Source organism: Mobula hypostoma, chromosome 7 (assembly GCF_963921235.1).
Source record: "Mobula hypostoma chromosome 7, sMobHyp1.1, whole genome shotgun sequence".
In the NCBI taxonomy this organism is placed as follows: Eukaryota; Metazoa; Chordata; class Chondrichthyes; order Myliobatiformes; family Myliobatidae; genus Mobula; species Mobula hypostoma.
The window spans coordinates 81,876,901-81,900,238 of NC_086103.1; the positions used below are offsets into that span (position 1 = coordinate 81,876,901).

A 23,338-nucleotide genomic window follows, 5' to 3' on the forward strand; every position below is an offset into this window, starting at 1 on the left:
TGCTAGGTGACAACATCTCTGAAGATCTATCCTGGGCCCAACACATGGCTATAATTACAAAGAAGGCACGACATTGGCTATATTTCATTACGAGTTTGAGTAGACTTGGCATATCTGCAAGGACACTTGCAAATTTCTACAGATGTATCATTGAGAGCATTCTAACTGGTTGCATGACCATCTGGTATGGAGGGGCTTCTACACAGCATCAGAAAAAGCTGCAGAGAGCACCCGAGCAGTGAGGATGCTTTCAAAAAGCCATACCTCAAAAAGGTGGCATCCATCAATAAGGGCCCCCATCACCCAGGACATGCCCTCTTCTCATTGCTACCATCAAGGAGGTGGTACAGGAGCCTAAAGAGAAACATTTAACATTTCTGGAACATATGAATGTATATAAAGTTATAGTACTAAAGTAATTTATATTTTATTATGCATTGCTGCCACAAAACAACATATTCCAGTGACATTAAACCTGATTCTGATTCAGCAATTGACTTTGCTCTAACAAAGCTGCTAGAAGGTTCTGTGTTCATGCAGTTGGTAGATTCACTCTTCTGACCAGAGCAATGCCAGTGTTGGCTTTAGGCCACAGCCTTTGCTGGTGTTAAGGACAGTGGTAGTCATGGTTGCCCATGATGCTGCTTAGTTGGGTAAGGGTTCGTTCAGTCCTGGCATCATAGAAATGTAACAGCACAAACAGAAGCTATTCAGTTGGAATTAATCTCACTCTTTAATAGGACAACTTTGCCAGTCCTGTTGCTTATCGAATCAGTCACAGAAAGCAGAACCGGCACATGCTAACCAAGGTGCCCTCCTAATTTAGTCCCATTTACCTGCATATGGCCCTTATCTCTCCAACCCTTTCTTGTTCATGCTCTTATCCAAATTTTTTTTAATGTTATTGTACTCTCCTCAACCACTTTCTCTGCTACGATGTTCCATGCATGCATTGTCAATATATTTTAGCATTCCACCAGCAGGTATATTTGTTCTTCATACATTAAAATGAAAGGATAACTGCTGAAGAAAATCAGCACTTGCTTAGTTTAAAAAAAGCACGATAAATTAAGGTAAGGAACTATCAGAACTAGAGAACTACAAGTATTTGTGTGGAATCTTAATAACTGCCAAAATGAAATGATAACATTACAATTCATCTTTTAAATGAGACTAACCAAAAATAAAATACAAAAGCTGGAAACAGTGTAACACAATGATTAAAAACTAATACCTTCTGGCCTATCTGCTATGACACACCTCAAAATAATTTTATTGCTAAGCAGCCTAACAAATGAGTAACTATCTTGAATGTTAAATAAGAATTGCAGTGCTCAGAATTTAAAGAAACTTGTTGTCTTGAAATAACAGTCAAAATTTACATGTGCGATGTTTTGTGCTCATTAAGGTTTGCTAGCTATGATTGCTTTGCTGAATAAATAAACAGCTGAGGCATACCTGTGTCGGTCTGCAATAATATCCAGGGAAGGGAAGGTAGGTCAGTCCATCAGAAAGCTCCAGAGACAGCCGTAACCATTTACTTCATCAGCTATAAATTCACCAACTAATGCTATTAGTGTGGCGTTCCAGCACTTAAGGGCAGTTTGACCCCCAATGGCTCCATGGTGGGCCGGCTGGTGGTGTAGTGGCATCAGTACTGGACTTCGAGGCATATGGTCCTGAGTTCAAGCCCAGCCGGGTCTCAACCTGGCCAGCAGCATTATCTGCATGGAAGAAAGGCCTGGCAACCTACTTCCGTATCTTGTCATGAAAACTTGGACCATGAGGTCATGAGGAGTCGGACTCAACTGAACGACTGAACAACATCAAATATTCTCCTTGGTGGATAAGCAACCTGACCTAGGTCTACATGGAGACCGGTCACTTGGTTGGCCAACAACTCAGATTTACAACACCCTGACAGTAAAAAACAAAAGGACAAAGTAACTGTTTTTAAAGAAGGGTGCATTCTAAAGTCTATTGCTAAATTCAGTAGGAATACCTACAATAGCCATGGCCCCTGGATTAATTGCCATTATTTTGGTAAAAAGAATATGTGGAGTAATAAATTTCATTTATGCCAGAGCTTTCTATGAACTGCTATGACTTTGTGTTCCTTCCAACAAGTGTTGTTAAAGACAAACTGATGATGTTAAGTCAGGTAACAGGAGTCCTGTACAGAAAAGTAGGATTTAAATGGCAGAGGGGTTCGAGACTGAGATTTAGGTGAACTCAGGTTGTAGGCAATAGAGGCAGACCCCTCCAGTAGTGTGCTAAAGAAAGGGAAGATGCATAAGCAGGCAAATCAGAGTTCTCACTTGGCAGTGGATCAGGACAAGGTTACAAGGGTAAGGGAGGATTAAACAAGATCATTTAAACTCAAAGTTTTGGAAATAAATATAGGTTTGAAAGGATGTACATTTTTTTGCCCCAGACCAAACCAAAAATAATAGAGATTATACAGCAATAGAAAATCAGAATCAAATGCAAGGTTTATGAAGGAGAACAACTGTATACCCCAGAAATAGCAGTACAAACAGATTGAGTAAAAGGATAGAGAACAGAACTGGGAGGATTAAAGAATGTGCAAGGTTTACAAAATGTTGGAGCAGATCTGATTGGTCAGAAAAACCTGTTTCCTTCCCTGTATCTCCAGATGGAAGTACACAGTCAGTAATACTTCCCTTATGTATGGTAAGTGAACTTCTTAGCACATCTGGGCATAATGCTTTACAAATGTGCATCAGTGACAGGATGTCAGCACCTCTCAGTCCTGACACAGACACAGGGAAAAGTTCAAAGGAATTTTTTTTCTCTCTAATTGAGCTACAACTGCACTATATATGGAGCTCCCTCTTGGACAGCAGTAACTAGGCAGAGAAGTAGGAGTGAAACATTCCTAAGTGAAGAGCTTGGAGCACTTTTGCATCTATTCAAGTATATTAACTCTTGTCAGGAGTTATCATTGCAGTTAGGCTACTTAATCGTTTTAAAAAAGAGTATCCTCTGTCGACAAGGCTGGTAGTGTCTTCTTCGTTTTATTTTGTAAGACAGTTACTACACAGTCATATCAAGCTAGAAATTGTTACAGTTTTTCAATGTGTAATTTTGTTATTGTTTTAGAAATATTAGGTGCAGTCGCAAAAACCCAATTAAAATAACCCAGAAATAGAAACTGTAGGAAAGTATTATGAATGTTAAGTTTTTTTAAAAATTCCTGTGGAAACATTACTACCTCACTGTCTGAGAAAGTGGAAGCCCAGGTGCAGTTAAAGAAAAAAAAATAACAAAACATGGAATTCCTTATGCTTCTGATTCCTAATCAGTCGGTATTTAGAACCTTGGCCTAGAAATTTCACCAACTTTAAAAAAAACTGTAAGTTGACTATCATCTTGACCTAAGTGAAAACAAGTATTTTGTGTGTTCCTGGATTTTCAGTGCCTGTGGAGAAAACTTGATCTTTGTTTGCCCAAACTGCTTTATCTTTTCCCATTTTAAAGCTCTCCCAAAGAGAGTTAATATCATAAGCATATGTCATGAAATTTGTTGTTTTGTGACAGCATACGTTTCAATATATTTAAAAAAAACTAAATTACAATAAGTATATATACTGTGTGTTTGTGTATATATAATTAAATTAAATAAGTAGTGCAAAATGAGAGAAAAAATAGTCAGCTAGTGTTTGTGTCCATTTAGTAATCTGATGGCAGTGGGAAAGGAGGTGCTCCTGTACCACCTCTTTGATGGTAGCAGTGAGAAGAGGGCATGTCCTGACTGGTGCAGCTCCTTAATGATGGATGTCACCTTCTGAAGGTGTCGCCGATGCTGGGGAGGCGAGTGCCATGATGCAGCTGGCTGAGTTTACAACTTTCTGCAGCTTTTTCCAGTCCTATGCCCCTCCATACCAGATGGTTAGAATGCTCTCCATGGTATATCTGTAGAAATTAGTGTCTGTAGAGTGTCTTTGACATACTGAGTCTCCTTAAACTCCTAATGAAATATAGCCACTGTCATGTTTTTGTAATTGCATCAATATGTTGGGCCCAGGATGGGTCTTCAGAGATGTTCACACCCAGGAACTTAAAACTGCTCACCCTTTCCACCGCTGACCCCTCATTGAGGACTGATGTGTTTTCCCTTGACTTCCCCTTCCTGAAGACCACAATCAGTTCCTTGGTCTTACTGATGATGATTGCAAAGTTGTTGATATGACACCACTCAGAATCAACCAGCTGATCTACCTCACTCCTGTACATTTCCTTGACACCATCTGAAATTCTGCCAGCAATACTTATGTCATCAGAATATTTATAGATGCCGTTTGATCTGTGCCCAACCACACAATCGTAGGTGTAAAGAGAGTAGAGCAGTGGGTTAAGCATGCATCCTTGAGGTGTGCCAGTATTGATTGCAGCGGGGAAGAGATATTATTTTTGATCCACACTGACTGTAGTCTCCCTCGTGGAAATCAAGAATCCAGTTGCAGAGGGACGTACAGAGGACCAGGTTTTGGAACTTGTTGATTAGAACTGAGGGTATGATTGTGTTCAACACTGAGCTGTAATCAATAAACAGCAGCCTGTCTTGGGTATGATTATTGTTCAGGTGATCCAAGGCCTAGTGGAAAGCCAGTGAGATTGTATCCGCTATAGACCCTTTGTGGCGATATGCAAATTGCAAAGGGTGTGATCCTTGCTTCAGCAGGAGTTGGCTCCAGCTATAACCAGTCCCTCAAATCACTTCATCACAGTAGATGTGAGTGCCACTGGACTGTAGATATTGATGCAGCTCACCCTGCTCTTCTTGGGCACTGGTCTGATTATCACCCTTTTGAAGCATCTATCGGGACCTGATACCTTACGAAGGTTTTGTTGTGTATTTAATATTTCAGTAATAATAATATTGTAAATATACTGTTTGAACAAATTGAGCAGTATTTTGAAGCAAATTAGATAGCCAGTAAGAAGTGAGTGCCGGTTTTGCTGAGTGTAATTGGTGGAAGAGCATACAGTTTGCTCAGAAGTTTAACTGCTCCAACTAAAGCAGCCGAAATGAGCTTCACTGATATCATGAAAGTAATGCAGGAACACTTAGAACCAAACTGATTTTTGACTGCAGAATGTTTTAGGATTCATATGCAGAATCAAAAGGAAGAGATGTCCATTTCAACTGATGTGGCTAAATTGAAGAGATTGTCTAAGCATGGTCATTTCAATGATGGGCTTAATGATGCACTTAAGAGGTCACTTAGTGGAATCTTACAAGAAAGCATTCAAAAATGGCTCCTGACTGAAGAACAACTCACATTTAAAAGAGCAGTTGATATCACTATCAATGCAAAAGCAGCCAGAGACATAATTGCAGTCAGGAATGAAAGTGTACGTAAACAAGATTGCAATGTAAAACTGAAATGGGCCTGGCCAAACAAATAGTGCTACCATTGTGACACCAGACCAATGCAGGTTTGAAGGTGCAACTTGCAGAAAATGCAACAGAGTAGTAGGACACATGCAACGAGCATGTTGGGCAGACAGAAATAAATGGACTGCACAAGGAAGAGACGAAGATTGAAAAGCCAAGTTGCAGTTTCAAAAAGAGCATTAACCTGCATGCTGTTGATGAAAAATCTGATCTTGAGAGTGACACAGGACTGGATAGCTTTGATATTTTACAGTATGAAAACTAACAGGAGACAAGCAATGTAACTTTCACCAGTAGTGAACAGCAAATTAATTAAAATATAATTGGACACTGGTGTGGCTGTTTCAGTCATCCCACAAAATGAGTTTGAATGGTATTTCCAAGATACTGAACTGAAGCTTGCAGCTATCCAGCTAAGAACTTAAACTGGAGAAAAGATGACTCCTTTGGAATGACATTCATAACAGTGAAGTACAACAACCAACAAGCCACATTGGGCTTGTATATCGCTAAAATAAAATTAGGAGAGCCGGCATTATGGGCGTGCGATTGGCTGAGATAACTACAACTAGATTGGAGATCCATCCACCATTTGCATGCCACATCCCTGTAATGGAGTCAGCTGAAAGCGAATTAAGAAAGTTACTGGGTGATGTCGCCACAGTGTTCAAGAATGGCAAGGAACATCTCCAAAATCGCAAGACCGTTTTTAAAAAGATTAAAAGATTATGGCCTCAGTGCACTACACAAGTGTGAATTCTTCAAACCAAGCATCACTTCCTGTGGTCACCTCATTGATGAGCAAGGATTTCAACAAGAGTCTGAGAAAATTCAAGCAGTGATGGATGCCCCAAGGCCAAAGGATGTATCACAGTTATGGTCTTTTTTAGGATTTGTCAATTACTATAACAGGTTCCTGACAAACCTGGTTACTGCACTCCAAACCTTGAACACATTGCCACTGATTGGACAAAGCAGTGAAAGGTGGCTTTCCAAAAGACAAAGGAAATGGTGACGTCAGACACTGTACTGACACATTATAATCCACATTGTGCAGTGAAGCTTGTCGGTGACACCTACCTTATGGTATAGGTGCAGTCACGTCACATTATGTGTGATAGAGGTGAACACTCATTGCCTTTCATCACATTCCTTTACCACTACAGAGGAAAATTATGCACATATTGACAGAGGGGCCTTGCATCTGGCTTTAACCAGTACTTGGATGGAAGAGCATTTACCCTCATTGTCAGTCATCAACCACCAGTGTCAATCTTCCAACCACAGAAGCATGTTCCACTAACAGCTAAAGCACATATTCTGCGATGGGCTCTGTTTCTGGAAGGACACAATTTCAAAACCAAATTGAAGAGGACAACTAATCTTGGAAGTGTTGATGGATTGTCTTGTGTACCCTTGGAAAAGGAAATATCTGCAAAATTTACTAAAGAGAACACTTCTCTTGATATATTCTCCCAGATGCAAATCGAAGGTTTCCAGATTACAGCAGTGATGATCCAAAAGACCCCACACTGTCTCAGGTCTACATGGCCACCCAAAATGGCTGAAGTGTGCAGCAGAAACTCCACTTTCCTGATTTATTTTACCAGCACCGGGATGAACTTGCCATTGATGGAGATTGATTATGTGAGGATTGAGAGTTGTTCCATCCAAGCAGAGAGCTAAAGTGTTGGAGGAACTACATGGGTCATCTAGGCATGGTCAAAATGAAAGCGTTGGCTCAAAGCTTTGTCTGCTGACTTGGGATAGATTGGCAGATCGAGCAGCTTGCAATGCGCTGTTCAGGATGCCAACATATCCAGAAGATTCCAAGAGCAGTGCCTTTCCATCCTTGGGAATGGTCTGCATGCTCTGGCAGAGGAGTCATGTGGATTTTGCTGAACCATTTCTTGTTAGTAGTGTATGTAGCTATCAAGTGGCCAGAAGTATTCCCAATAGTCTTTACTACAGCCTCGCACACTGTTAATAAGTTGAGAAGCCTGTTCTCGAGGACTGGTGTTTCAGAACAGTTAGTCAGTGACAATTGGCCACAGTTTGTAGTGGAACAGTTTCATTTATTTCCTGAAAATAAATGGAATAAGACAAATTATATTTGCACTGTACCGTCCGGTTACAAATAGCTTGGTGAAAAGATTTGTCCAGAGTCTAAAGACTACACTGCAAGCAATGTCAGCAGAACACACTACACTGACACTGAATCAAAAGTTTACCAATTTCCTCACATATTGCAATGCAGCACCCTCCACAACCAACAGCTCATTAGTTATGCTGTTCCTGGGTCATTCCTTGTGCTCTTGCTTGGTTCTTCTCAAACACCATCTCAGAAGGCGTGTGCAGGACAAACAGCTGAGACAAATTGAGGGTTCTTCACGCAAGGATGTTTGATGCTTTTACTCCTGAACAAGCAGTCCTGTTGAGGGACTACAGAGGTGAATCAGAAGTGAGCACTTGGAAAGATTAAGGACAGAACAGGACCACTCTCCTACACAGTGGATATTGTGCCAGATGTCGTCTGAAGACAACACATCAATCAGTTGCAGAGAGAAGAATCAAGTCTTAGAGAAGAAAGGTGTTCAGTGCTGTCAGAATCACTACCTGCTGTCCTGGAATCAACTTCTACAACCACCATGGAGGAGACTCCAGAATCTGAGATTGTTTCACAGCCACAAGTACCTCCCACTGAGCAGAGTGACTTCCCCCACCCCCAATCAGGAACAAGTTATCCCACAAGATTAAGAAATCCTCCAAGTGATTAAATCTTTGTCTGAATGGGACAACTTAAAACTTACTGAGCTTGGATGTGTATAAAGTAGCTGTATTGTATAGCATATTATGTATATAGTTGAGATGCATTCTTTATTGAGTTGAATTTTATACTAAGCAGGGAGGAGTATAGTGTAATTAATATTTGAGTAATATTAATTGTTTAATTAAGCATTCTTTACATAATTGATTAGATTAGATTCAACTTTATTGTCATTGTGCAGAGTACAGATACAAAGCCAATGAAATGCAGTTAGCATCTGACCAGAAATGTAAAGAATAGTGTTATTTACAAAATACTTTATATTTTATTGTCGCCAAACAATTGATACTAGAACGTACAATCATCACAGTGATATTTGATTCTGCGCTTTCCGCTCCCTGGATTACAAATATTAAATATTAAAAATAGTAAACAATTAGTAAGTATTAAAAATTTAAATTATAAGTCATAAATAGAAAATAGAAAAATGGAAAATGAGGTAGTGTAAAAAAACCGAGGCAGGTCCGGATATTTGGAGGGTATGGCCCAGATCCGGGTCAGGATCTGTTCAGCAGTCTTATCACAGTTGGAAAGAAGCTGTTCCCAAATCTGGCCGTACTAATCTTCAAGCTCCTGAGCCTTCTCCTGGAGGGAAGAGGGACGAAAGGTGTGATGGCTGGGTGGGTCGTGTCCTTGATTATCCTGGCAACACTGCTCCGACAGCGTGCGGTATAAAGTGAGTCCACAGACAGAAGATTGGTTTGTGTGATGTGCTGTGCCGTGTTCACGATCTTCTGCAGCTTCTTTCAGTCTTGGACAGGACAACTTCCATACCAGGTTGTGATGCACCCTAGAAGAATGCTTTCTACGGTGCATCTATAAAAATTTGAGAGGGTTTTAGGGCAGCGGTCCCTAACCACCGGGCCGCGAGGAAATGATATGATTTGCCGATGTGAGTCAGCTGCACCTTTTCTCATTCCCTGTCACGCTCTGTTGAGCCATTACACATGCGAGGTCATTACCCGCGCGTCATCCGTGTCAGCGCGGGAAGGAGATCAACTCCTTAAGCTTGCAAATGACGGCGGGCTGAAAAGTATATTTGTCATAACATCTCTGCCAGCATTCTGGATCAAAGTCAAAGCTAAATATCCTGAGATAGCCACAAAAGCACTGAAAACGTTGCTTCCATTTCCAACATCATATCTCTGCGAAGCGGAGTTTTCTGCAATGAATGCAACGAAAACTAAATTGCGGAATAGACTGGACATAAGGAACCCCGTTCAAGTATCGCTGTCTCCCATCACCCCTCGATAGGACCGTCTGGTTGCAGGAAAACAAGCCCAGGGCTCCCACTGATTCAGTGATATTGGTGTGTTGCAATGATTTTGTATGTTCATACGGAGAAAATATCCAAACGTTACTTAGATTGTTATGATGCTATTGACTTATATAACCATATAACAAATACAGCACGGAAACAGGCCATCTCTGCCCTTCTAGTCCGTGCTGAACGCTACTCTCACCTAGTTCCACCGACCTGCACTCAGCCCATAACCCTCCATTCCTTTCCTGTCCATATACCTATCCAATTTTTCTTTAAATGATAATATCGAACCTGCTTCTGCCACTTCTACTGGAAGTTCATTTAACACTTAAAGCTCCCTGTCCTCCCCTGATAATTGACTTATCACTATATTCATGTGAGGAAAATATGCACTGTGTGTTTAATATTAAATTCGTTAGATAAACCCTTTTAGAAACGAAATTGAGTGTATTGGCCACTTATCACCTATATTCCGGTCGTGATTAACACCCCCCCACCCCCGAACAGAATCGCCAAAAACGATTTGCAGAAAAAAAATCGGCAGGTACACGCATACGCAATGGTGCCCGCGCAAGGCTTCATGGTCATTGTAGTCTTTCTTGGGTAAACACAACATATTTGACTGCTACTCTTGGCCGTTGGCAACCCTACCCCTCCACCCCCCGGGTCAGCCAGTCCGCAAGAATACTGTCAATATTAAGGCGGTCCACAGTGCAAAAAAGGTTGGGGACCCCTGTTTTAGGGGACAGGCCAGATTTCTTTAGTTTTCTCAGGAAGTAAAGGCGCTGGTGGGCCTTCTTGGCAGTGAACTCTGCTTGGTTGGACCAAGTCAGGTCATTTGTGATATTGACCCTGAGAAACTTAAAGCTTTTGACCTGCTCCACTTGCGCACCACCGATGTAAATTGGGTCGTGCGGTCCGCTATTCCTTCTGAAGTCAACAACCAATTCCTTCGTCTTGCTGATGTTGAGGGATAGGTTATTGTCTTCGCATCATGCCACCAGGTTCTTAATTTCCTCTCTGTACTCGATCTGCGAATAAAATGTAAATGCTACAGCACCCAAATATAAAAGTACTGAGACAGTACAATATGGGTGCAATACTGCTTAGCACTGTGATGTGAGGTTCAGCAGGGTCACAGCCTCAGGGAAGAAGCTCTTCCTATGCCTGCTGGTGCGGGAGCGGAGGCTCCTGTAGCGCCTACCGGATGGGAGGAGAGTAAAAAGTCCATGGCTAGGGTGAGATGCATCCTTGATAATGCTTTTCACCCTGCCCAGGCAGCGTTTATGGTAGATGTTCTCAATGGTGGGCAATTGGGTGCCAATAATCCGCTGGACAGTTTTCACCAAACGCTGGAGTGCTTTGCGGTCCGATACGGGACAATTGCCATACCACACTGAGATGCAGTTGGTGAGCATGCTCTCAATGGTACAGCGGTAAAAGGTTACATGTGTGAAGAACATGAATGGCATACATTATTACGCAACCAAGTCATGTGCACACCTGACTGGAATTCAAATTAAGTGTACATGTTCTCCCAGGCTCGCATGTTTTTATTTTCTTTTATATAATTTCTGGAGTTACAAAATACAACAGATTCATTGTCTTGAAAGATGTTCTGATGGCAGCTTCTGAGACAGAGATCACGGGGTCACCAGATGTTGTAGGGATTCACACCGGTGTAGTTTATTCTCGCTTTCAAAACGTGCATAGAAGGTGTTGAGCTCATCTGGGAGTGAAGTATCACAGTCGTTCATGACGTTAGGCTTTACTTTGTAGAAAGTAATGGCCTGCAAACCCTGCCAGAACTGGCGTGCATTCAGTTCAGTCTCTAACCTCAATCGGAATAGTTTTTCTTCCGCTCTTAATACAGCCTTTTGTGGGTCCTACCTGGACTTTTTGTATAGTTCTGGAACACCACAGATCCAGCCCTCAGCAGACTATGAATCTCCTGGTTTGTCCATGGTTTTTGGTTTGGGAATGTCTTCAAAGGTATGCACTAATCCCAGAGGTCTTGATGAATTCATTCACAAATGTAGTGTATTTCTCCAGATTCAAAGATGAATCCCTGAATACTGTCCAGTCCACTGACTCAAAGCAAACCTGTAGGTGCTCCTTTGCTCCCTTGACCATACCTTCTTGGTACCTACCGCTGCTGCTGCGGTCTTTAGATTAGATTAGATTCAACTTTATTGTCAATGTGCCGAGTACAGATACAAAGCCAAGGAAATGCAATTGGCATCTGACCAGAAGTGCAAAAGAATAGTATTATTTACAAAATAACTGCAAATAAAAAGTAAGGGCTACAGCATACAAATGTAAAAGTACTGAGACAGTCCAATATGGGTGCAATACTGCTTAACACTGTGATGTGAGGTTCAGCAGGGTCACAGCCTCAGGGAAGAAGCTCTTCCTGTGCCTGCTGGTGCAGGAGCGAAGGCTCCTGTAGCGCCTACCGGATGGGAGGAGAGTAAAAAGTCCATGGTTAGGGTGAGATGCATCCTTGATAATATTTTTCACCCTGCCCAGGCAGCGTTTGTGGTAGATGTTCTCAATGATAGGCAATTGGGTGCCAATAATCTGCTGGACAGTTTTCACCAAACGCTGGAGTGCTTTGCAGTCCAATACGGGACAATTACCATACCACACTGAGATGCAGTTGGTGAGCATGCTCTCAATGGTACAGCGGTAAAAGTCCGTCAGTATCCTGGGACAGAGGTGACATTTCTTGATGCTGCGCAGGAAATAAAGGCGCTGTTGGGCCTTTTTGATCAGGATGGAGGAGTTATTGCAACATCCAAAATTAATCTCCTGTGAGACTTTCAACTTCACTCTTTCAAGAAATGATAATTCTTCTTTACTCACTGGCTAACTTTTAGCAACCTGTTTACCCTAAGATCTTGCTATTTTTAAAAGAGCAGTACTCAAGCTTCATTCCCGATTCCTTTTGTTCGCTGGCTTCTACAACATGATGTGACCCGCATGTGAATGGACTGCTTCACCCTCAGGAAGTGCAGTCATGGTCATCCTCAGCTTCCTAGCCCAAGGCAAATACCAAACCACTACTGCTGGAATCTGTCCCATTTGTTTGTTGTTCACTGTGGCATTTGGGGTATAGAGGCTACATACACAATGTTGTCCATTTTTCCTTTGGCGTACAGGAAGAAGCAGAAGGGGCGCAGGCTTCTACTACCACTGCCAGTTTTCCAAGCATCCAGATGTTGTGTCTACACTTGTTTTTAGAGAACTCCCTCACAGGTAGTCTTCAGTCAGAATCATCAGGGTGCCTCCTTGGATTGCGTTTCAACAATCTGTAGAGTTTTCATTGACTCCGTGGGAGCCCTTTCCATGCCCCATTATCTTGACAACATCCATTCATTTACCAAAAGCAAAATTGTTGCTTGAATTGTGAAACGTCCATCTTAAAAGTTGGCTGCTAGGATACTAAATGATGGCAGCTGATTGAATTTATAGTGGAATGCAGAGAGCTTGGGGCCAAAACCGATGTGATGTGGCAGTAAACACAAAAATGTGCCAAGGCTGTTCAGTAAATTTCACAATTGGAATTCCTCACTTTTTGTGGAACTTTTATCAGTGTGTCAATGTAACACAGAGAACTGTTTAATTAAACACTTTTTATTTCAATATTTCAGCCTCCATTCACTCCTGGCATTTTGGCCTAGTACATCAATGCTGCATTATCAGACCTAGAGGCTCTCACTAGACAAAGGAGGAAGAGGAGACAGTGACATGTTTGAAGCTATTCTTTTATGTTGAAGCTACTAATTGCATGAATTGACATCTCAAATCAGATTCCTATCTTGTACGTTCATCTTTGCATGGGCCATTTCCTTATTTTCAAAGCTATGATGCAGTAAGGTAGCACAGTTAGAAGTTCTGTTTCCTCGCACTTCCAGAGTCCTTGGTTCAACCCTGACCTCGGGTACCATCCTTGTGGAGTTTGCACATACTCTCTGTAATCACATGGAATTCTTCCTAGTTCTCCAGTTACCTCCCACATCCTAAAAATTTGCAGTTTGCTAGATTAATTATGAATTGCACACTGCTGTTTGCGAGTGGGTGAATGGTAAATTTGAAGGGAATTAATCAAAAAACACGGAGAATAAAATAAAAAGGGATTGATGTAATTGGGTGATTGACAGCCGATGTGGACATTGTGCACTGGTGGAGTACGACTATGACTATCAAAGCTGAGCGGACTTAATGTAACAAACTTTGATTGAGTTGGTTTTACTGCTCCTTCTCTCCCCCCCCCCCGCCATCTCCACCCCCAAAAGGAGGGGTCTGTCCAGCTATAAAACTATAATCCAGACCCATTCTAAGCCATCTTGAACCCTAGCACTAAATTATCGTTTTCCCTTGTACCACATTAGCCCTATGGGTTTATAAGTGTTACTGATGTTGGAGATTCAAACATCAAATTTAGATTAACCACAGAAGCCGCATGGTTATAGTAAACAAACCATCTGAACCTGGTGAGCTTCTGTGTCAGCACAATCTAAACCTCAATATTTAATCAAAATACACACTTGACCCAAACCTTTTATGTTCTACCAAAGAATGTCATGATATTTCAGAAGAGGCTTTCTCCATCAGCAGTCACCCGATTATGGAGGGTGAAATAGGGTGGGTGGGCTGGGATGCCATGTATAACATGCTAATGAGATCTGAATCATAGGATCTCAAGTGTACAGTAACTATTGGTGATTAAGGATCTATTCTCACACACAGTTAAAGAGAGAGGGGAAATATGGTGCGTAGATGGTCAAGCAGAGCATAAAGGAGAATTTACAATATTGACAGGATTATAGCTCATTATCATATTTTCAGGACACCCTGCTTCATTCTTCACCCCAGCCCCCTCCCTCAGTGATGGTGACTGTGAGACTGAAGCAGCCTTGTTTTGTCTGGAGCTCCTGTTGGGGGTCAGATGAGGAGGAGAGTGATTGCAGCTTTAAATCAGATCTCCACATTAACATCTGACACCACTTTATATGAGCAGCAGTTACAATAATTCCTTTCACCAACCTCAGGGTCATTACTCTGGCACAATGCCCTGGTTGTTGCAAATCAGTTTTGGAAATGTTACTTTTAATTAAGTCTTTAAGAGCACAGCATATGCAACCGTCAAAATAAGGAGATACTGGCTCCATTGCACTCTCTAGGTTTGCAAACACTTTGGTGAATTTTAGTCAGTTTTACTAAACCCAAGTCAGCTGCTTATTCCTTCAGAATTGTAATTCTCATTAAGGGAGACCGTTTGCACAATGCTGATTATGATCTCCGGAGGAAATTGGAAAGTGAATGAGCTCAGACACTTGTTGACTGTCAAACAATCGTTTTAACCCATCTCTAGTTGTGTTTTAAATCAGTGGTTTTCAAAATGGAGGAGCTTGAACACCACCCCTCTCCCCCACCCCCAAAAAAAAGCTGATTCACAGGGTGTTATAAAAATAATTACTCCCCCAATTCCACTGAACACACAACTATTTGAGGAAATCTTTAATATTGGGTAAACCATTTCGTTAAAGTGAGTTGCTAAGAAAGGTTTTAATGCTGCTTTCAGTCACTGGTTTAGAAAGCTATTTGTCCTGCTACTTATCAGGCAGTGGTAAAGGGACACAAACTTGTGTTGTCTGTCTCCCGTGATCCTAGAGCACGTCTTCCTGCTATTTGGTACAGGGTGACCCCAAGGATTAATACTATTGCACCAACAAGGTCTGGTTTCTTTCAGTTAGCTTGTGCTTCTGCTTGAGAAATGCATTGCCATTCCTCTAATTACAGAAGTGATGTGATTCTGAAAGCATTTTGTCATGCAGAATTTCATCGCAGACACAAGCTGGCTGAAGTGTATGTGGGTATTTTGGTTTACAATATGGCGATGAGTGATGCACGCTTCATTTTATTTGGAAGATGCCTACTCTAAAGAGTTAATGTGCTAGCAAATATAACAATGCTACTAAATAAGGGGCTGGTTACTTATACCTGAAATGTGAAGAAACATCTGATTTCAAAGGGTTGTGAACTCCTGGAATTTTCTGCGCCTGGTGGTGCTGGAGGCCAGATCCTTAAGTCAATTTAAGGTGGAGCTAAATACGAGACGTGATTGATAAGTTTGTGGTCAATTTTAGAAAACCTAGCACATTTACTTTTCAACATAGTCCCCTCCTACATATACACACTTAGTCCAGTAGTTGTGGAGCATACGGATCCCTTCTTTGTAGAAGTAGTCCACAGCAGGGGTGATTGATAAGTTTGTGGCCTAAGGTAGAAGGAGATGAGTTATTAACTTCAAACTTTCTGCATAATCACTTAAAGAGTTGAACTGCACGTGCTGTAATGAGAGCGTCTTGGACCTCCAGGTGGTCCACAGTGGGGGTGATCGATAAGTTTGTGGTCTTAGGTGGAAGGATATGAGTTATACAACTCTTGTTATATGCCCGTGCAGTTCAACTCTTTAAGTGAAAATACAGAAAGTTTCAAGTCAATAACTCATCTCCTTCTACACTAGGCCACAGACTTATCAATCACCCCTCATATTTGAAAGGCTGAGGTATTTTTTGGGAATTGCCACAGGAGAGGAATTTAGGTCAGCTTAGATCAGTCATAGTCATATTGAATGGCAGGACAGGGCTGAGGAGCTGAGTGGCCTTTTTCCTGCTATTCTCTTGTGTTCTCGAATACTTGTCTCATGTTCCTACATATGAATACAAATTCCAGCAGAGAATGTTGTTCATTACCTAACATGTTTTGGGAAGATGTATGTTTGGTGGGTGATGAACATGAGGCTACTAATGGAATGGTTGGAATAGGTTGCATTGTTTGAAAATGTAGCATTTTCACCTTGCCCAGGACTGTGGGGCTGGGATTACAGGTTTCATGCCAATGGATGTTGTGTCAACTCTTCGTACTACTTACTGCCCGTTGTGCCATGGGCATTTAGGGCGGCAGTGAAGGTCCTCCATCTATGGCACTGTTCAGGGCTTCCTTCATAATGTCAGTAGCTTCCTCTCGGATTTCACTGTCAGTTATGCATTTCCTGAGTTGGAGATTCAGGAATACCGTCACACTCAGATGTGGAAGGATTTTTCACTGTCTTTTCCATTACAGTTTTTTTTTTAACCAGTCAGAGTTATTAGCCCTGAGCTGAACCCCTGAACATGGAGGACTGGTGAACCACTCTTAGTCTGGCCTCTACCCTTTGACTTGTTTGGCATGAGTGACTCTACTAAGAGGCAAAGCATAACGCCCTGACGCTTACCAATATAGGTGTGGTAAACCATATATATATGTTGTCACTGGGTCACCTGTCTGGACACGTCGCTCTGCTGACTGCTCCTGTGGCTCCTCCCACAGACCCCTGAATAAAGGCGATTGTGCCATTGCTCCTCCTCTCAGTCCAGGGCAGATACTCAGCATGGACGTTGGACCATTTACTGTAAATAAAAGCCTTTCAGTATTTACTCTACTTCCAGTGTTTGGGAGTAATTGATAGTGCATCAATAGGTCTCTGGGTATTTGAGGCACGCAAGCCCCCAAACCCAGTGACAAGGTTGTGGTCGTCTTGGAGGCAACTGCTCGTATAAGGGTCTAATTTTTTTTCTTCAAGCACAAATGTGATTTTCTTAATTATTTGTATGCACCTATCCTAAAAACTCAGGTTAAGATGTTTAACAAGGCAGAGTTTTTGTTGTGTGTTTTGGAAATCCTTATAACCCAAGTTTAACCATTCACATTAAAACTATTTCTAGAGTTAGCTGTTGTCATAATAGAAGATGTTTTGTGATTACAGCCCCATCCATCTATTCCTTGGAAAAATACTATTAGAACAATCTCAAAAAATAATTCCACAGAGTAACTCTTCCTCTCTAACTTAATAAAATTTTTGTCTGGAAAGATAAGTTATTGAATGATGAGAGATTGACTGCATTCGTATTCCAAGGGACCTGGGTACCCTTGTGCATGACGAGCTGAATGTTGACAAGCAGCTATAGTGTAGTGGCTCTGGTTGACGGAATGGGAAATGCTGCTGAAACAGTGTATGGCCCTGAATATTGTGCACATACAGAAAGGATATACTTGCAAGGGAGAGTATGCATGGTTACTTCCTGGGATAATGAGTTTGCCCTCTGTAGAGAGATTAAGCAAACTGAACCCTAAACTCTTTACAATAATGAGAAGTGATCTCAGTGAAACAAAGTTCTTACAGAGTGTGACCCAGTTGTTGCAGGGATGATATTTCTCCTTGTTGGAGTGTCTCCACAAGTAGTGCAATCACCAGCAATGAGGGATTTAAGGGAGGTGGCTGGTGAATCCTTGGAATTCTTGACCTATGAGGGTTGCAGAGCCTCAGTCGCTGACTGTGCTCACGAATAAGAATAATAGCTTTGTTTTTAATATTAAGGGAATCACAAGATAAGGGCTTGGTGATGGAAAGTGCCGTGAGGTAAAAGACCAGCTGTGATCATGTGGAATAGTGAGAAAGCCGAGAGGGCCTGAATGGGTTTCCCCTTGCTTTACATATGTTAAATTCATACTATGTTCCTGTCTACAACAAAACTGGGATGGAGAGGGCAATTGCCAGAAATACTCAGCAAGTACAAGAACTTTTGAGGGAGAATGAGAGAAAGAAATGTTTTTCTTGGATTTTGATTTATGTATCCTTTATAGAGCACCTGGAAGGAAATTATCCCATTAAACTTCTCCCTTAGTCTCCCTCTAACCCATCTGTCATTTTTCTGCTTTTACTATTTATAACTTAAGGGAAAGGGGGAGATGATCATTTCAATTTCATGTATAAAAAAGGGAGATAACTCATCTGAACCCACTACATTTTGTCCAGTTTTCATTTACATCATCTGTTTTAAAGTCAAAGCCAGACTGACCAAGGAGAAGTGCTTTAGTGTGGTACAAAGCTGTATTTTGCAAATTTTATTACCCCTCAGCCTGCTGTGAATTGATTTCAGTTTTGCCTGTCTTTGGTGACCGTCCAGGGGAGTGTCTAGCCTGTCTACTCCACCACCTTGGGGCCAGTGATTGATTCTTTAAGAGACTGCACTCCATGCTATAACAAGGGCTTGCTTGTTCTCTGAAGCTATGTGAAGCATTTAGCCAAAGTCTCCAATATAGAATTCTCTGCACATGGTTGCTGGCCTCCACTCCACAGGTGCATGGTGAGCAGGAATACTATTCACACATCCAGGACACTGTTCAATTCTGTCCATAATATATAATTGGAGACATGTTACATTAAGAAATACAGCTACCGAAGACATTGCAGCCTCTCAGTCTGGTTAAACTTTTTTTTCACTTGACCATTGGCACACAGTAGCTGTGGTGTGCACCATCTCCAAAAGGCAGTGCAATTACTTGTCTAGGCAAGTCTGACCACAATTTCTAAGCCTATAACCTTCACCAGTTACCAGGGCAAGAGCAGCAAGAGGTTCCATTCAAAGTAACATACCACCACATCCTCCATCTCCTCCAATCGGAGTTCTGGAAGTATTGCTATATTGATTATTACATCTCAGTAATGGCAGGCGAGAACAAGAGAAAGGGATAAGAGAGAAGCCGGAATGGAAGAAGAGATGGGGTGGTGGGAAATTCCCAGAAGTTAGAGAAATCAACATTCATGCTGTCAGGTAGGAAGTTATCCAGATGAAATATGAGGTGTTGCTCCCCCCCTCCCCCAACCTGAATGTGGCCTCACCATGACAGTAGAGTTTATGGACTGACATATGGGAATCAGAAGTTGAATTAAGGTAGGAGGTAACTGGGAAATCCCACTTTTTGTGGCAGATGGAGTAAAGGTGCTTGACAAAGCAGTACCCCAGTTGCCGATGCAGAGGAGGCTACACCAGGACCACTGGATACAGATGACCTTGACAGATTTGCAGATGAAGTGTCGCCTGATCTGGAGGGACTGTTTGGGACCCTAAATGATGGTGAGGGAGGAGGTGTAGGGTTAGGCATAGCAATTGTTCAGCTTGAAGAATGAGTGCTGGGAGGAATGAGTGGACAAGGGAGTCGTGTAGTAATACTAATAAATACTTTATTGATTCCGAATGAGAAATTCCTTTGTTACAGCAGCAACATTTAAAAATACACTTAGCACTGTGCTTAACTAATAATAGAGTAATAATATACACAGTAATAATGTACCAATGTGCAAAAATTTGCAATATATGCAATAATAATGTAAGAAATAATAGAACAAACTTTTGTACTAAGATATGTGTTCTGTCACATAAAGATGAACTGTTGCATTTGATAGGAAAGATTTTCTGTAACAATCCTTGTGACAGCAAAGCTGAATGAGTGTATGAAAGGGTGCTCCACTGTTTATTCAGTAGGTCATGGAAAGGATGTGCCAGATTGTCCATAATAGATAACAGATTGTTTAGGGACCTCCTCTCCATCACTAACTCAAACGAGTCTGGGTTGTAGCCAGTCTTCCAGTCAGATCCAGTCCTCACGATGAGTTTATTTAGTCATTAAGAAAGATGTGCTTGGTGGTAGGATCCCATTATAGATAGCAGAAATTACGAAAAATGATGTGCTGGATATGGAGACGTGGGATGGTAGAGGAAACCTATCCCTGTTGTGGCAGTGGGAAGATGGGGTGATGGCAGATGTGCAGGAAATGAAGGAGTTGCGGGTGAGGGTAGCATCAAAGGTAGTGCAAGGGCAACCCTGTTCTTTGAAGGAGGAGGACATCACAGATGTTCTGGGGTAGAAAGGCTCATCATGAGAACAAATACAATGGAGACAGAGGAACTGAGAAAAGGGAATAGCATTTTTAAAAGTGACAGGGTGGGAAAAGGTATAGTCAAGTTAGCTGTGAAAGTCAATAGGCTTATAAAAGATATCAGTAGATATCTCAGATATGGAGGCAGAGAGATTAAGAAACGAGAGAGTAGATTTGAGGGCAGGGTAGAAGTTGGAGGCAAAGTTGATGAAATTGTCAAGCCTCGTGTGAATGCAGAAAGCAGCACCAATGCATTCGTTGATGTAGAGTGGAAAGAGTTGGGGAGCATTAGCATTGCAAGTTTTGAACAGGGACTATTCTATGTAGCCAATGAAAAGGTAGGCATAGCTGGGGCCCATGGCTACACCAGGGTTTGGTGAAAGTGGGAGAAGTGAAAGGGAAATTTTTGAGGGTGTGAACCAGTTCTGCCAGATGGTGAAGGCAAACTCGTCTTATCTGTTGTCTAAAAAGAAGTAGAGTGCTTTAAGATCTTCCTGATGGAGGATAGAAGTGTGTAGGGACTGGGCATCCACAGTGAAAGTGAGGTGATCAGGGTTAAGGAACTTAGTGATTGAGGTAATTGGGAGTGTGTGGTGTACCATGTTTCAAATGCCACGCCCCTGCGTTTTGTTGGAATTTAAAGGGGAGCAAGAGCTTGAGCTTTATTCCCAAGAGCCTTGGGCAATATATTATTCTGAATGAGGACAACTAAAATTCAATTATAATCACTTTGTTTCTTTTGTAATTTATTGTGCACAAATTAGCTGGTACAGTTTCTTCATTGTAGTGATTATATTTTAAAACCATTGTTAGTTTGAAAACATCTTGGGCTATCTAGCAGCAGTGAAAGAAGTTATGCCAACAAGTTCTTTATATGCCTTTGCCTTTCTTTTTGTCAATCCATCCTTCCCCACCCCATCTCAGTGACACACTCTTCTTGTCCCTTCTTTTCTTCATCTCACTGACAAACTCCTTTCCCCTCCTGCTGCCATCTTTCTTGTCATCTTTCCCCTATCTCATTGGCACTATAGTATCTTCTGGTCTCCTCGCACCTGCTGTTCTTTCTCCTTCATCTCACAACATTGCTTTTCCTGCATTCTCATTCCTGCTCTTCACCATATTCTTCCCTCTTTCCTCCTGTTCCTGCTGCATATGGATACAAAGCCTGATTTAGTTTCCAGTCATCAGTCACCACAGCGCTTCATCTCACAACTACATACATACACCACACAATAAGAACCAGAAAACCCAAGTTATATATCACTGTCACATCTCTTTAATCAATTAGGAGTATCTTAACTGCTGGGCTTTGGGACAAATTTTAACTCCATTTTGTAGCAATTTCCACTTAAAACAAATCCAGTGAAGGACCAGACTTGGTGTGTTCATATCTTGCTTTGATCTTAAATGTTTTAAAATATTTCTAATACAGCGAATTAACCTGTACACTTAGCAATCTTTAAAGTGTACAATCTTGTTAGTCGGGAGCGTTAAGCAAATTTCTCCCATTTTCCCCCAGGAACTTATGCTGGAAGTGTATGAATGAGATCAGGAACTGCATTAACCCTTCTAGAGTTGAATAACCTTCAGAAATGCAAAGTAGCCTAGGTAAATCTTTCTGTGGGACATCTGGTTTTAGTTTTGCCAAGCACCATGCTGCAGAATAGTTTAATTAACACAGACTTGTAATAATATTTATGCGGACTCCTGCCAGGGATTAAATATATTACTTCTGACTCATGGATGCTATGCACATCTTCAGCAATGTTTTCCATTGGGCTTTCCATACTTGCCATAGAAGTCAAGAGCGTAGTTTTGCTAAAGCTTAACCGTCAAATTCAGTTTCTCAGCCAGTTGTGCTTATTCTAAACCTGCCCCACTTGGGTGGAGAGGTGATAGGTTGTGGGTGTTTAAGCAATTAAAGTAGTTGTCTCTCCACAGTGCACAGGGCATCATTTCAACCTAGAATAAGGCAATCTAGGTTGTTCTGTGTCCGTGAACAATTCAATAGGTAATCATTTCTGATCTGATGTCTCATAATCTGATCCTTTCTGCAGTTTTCACCTAATACATTCCTTTATCTTTCCAAAGTTGGCACAGGTGCGTGGTGTACCCAGAGGAATGTACGATGGTCCAGTGTATGACCTAGGGACCCCTAAAGCAGGAACTCCCTCAGCATCAGCCAAGACATCCCCCTCGAAACAGCCCCAACCAGTTCGAAATCTACACCAGTCTGGCTTCAGCCTTTCCGGTAAGAACTCAGCATTGAAGGAAACATTTCCAGCTCCAATCTTTTCAACTGTGATTCTGCTATCAACATACAATGCACTGCATTGATAAAATATACCAATAAGCATAGCAGGATGTCTTTACCTTAAGAGTACTTGACAGATTAGAGGTGTGCAGTTGCTTTTATAGTTGTCTTTGTAAAAACAGCTGTTAGACCTAAGCTTCACTTAATGGTTTCAATGCTGGGCATCACAATTCAAAGCTGATGTCTGGGCTTTGCAAAGGGTTCAGAAGGGAATGATTCTAATGCTTAAGGAATTAGTTATGTGGAGAGAACAGGGAAGCTGGGTTTGCTATGAAGTAGATATGCTCAAAATTTATGATGAGTTTTGCTGGAAAGTTTCTGTTAGCGCAAGAATGACTAACTAGAGAACACAACTTTAAACTAATTGGCGAAATGAGCAGAAACATATTTTTGGATGGAGAGGTACATATGTTCTGGAATTCATTGCCTGAAAGGTTGATGGAAACAGATTCCATGAAAGACAGTGGATAAATATTTTAAAGTAAGAAATGTGAAGGGCAGTGTGGAAAAAACAGTAGATGAGCTTATTTGGATACACTTCTAAAGAGCTAGTCCAAACGCAGTGGATTACTGTACTGGATGGGTCCTGATAGTGCAGTACCTATTGCAGAATATCTCACCTGAAGTGTCACACAGGTGCTCTTTTCCTTTGCCGGAGGGGAGGATGGGCTGCTGCAGTGATGGTCAGATTCCTTAGCTCATTTAAGGAGGTAATATTAGTGACATGGGCTGTCTTGATTAAA

The 23,338-nt window shown here is 41.6% G+C and overlaps 1 protein-coding gene across 3 annotated transcripts in view; it reads left to right on the plus strand.

Moving 5' to 3' along the window:
- Positions 1-23,338, plus strand: part of LOC134349410 (dihydropyrimidinase-related protein 3-like) — a 226,137-nt gene that overhangs the window by 194,899 nt on the left and 7,900 nt on the right. For all 3 annotated transcript variants that reach the window (XM_063053672.1, XM_063053674.1, XM_063053675.1), the window contains exon 13: positions 22,373-22,532. In XM_063053672.1, the coding sequence (XP_062909742.1) occupies positions 22,373-22,532 (160 nt within the window). The remainder of the gene's footprint in view (positions 1-22,372; positions 22,533-23,338) is intronic.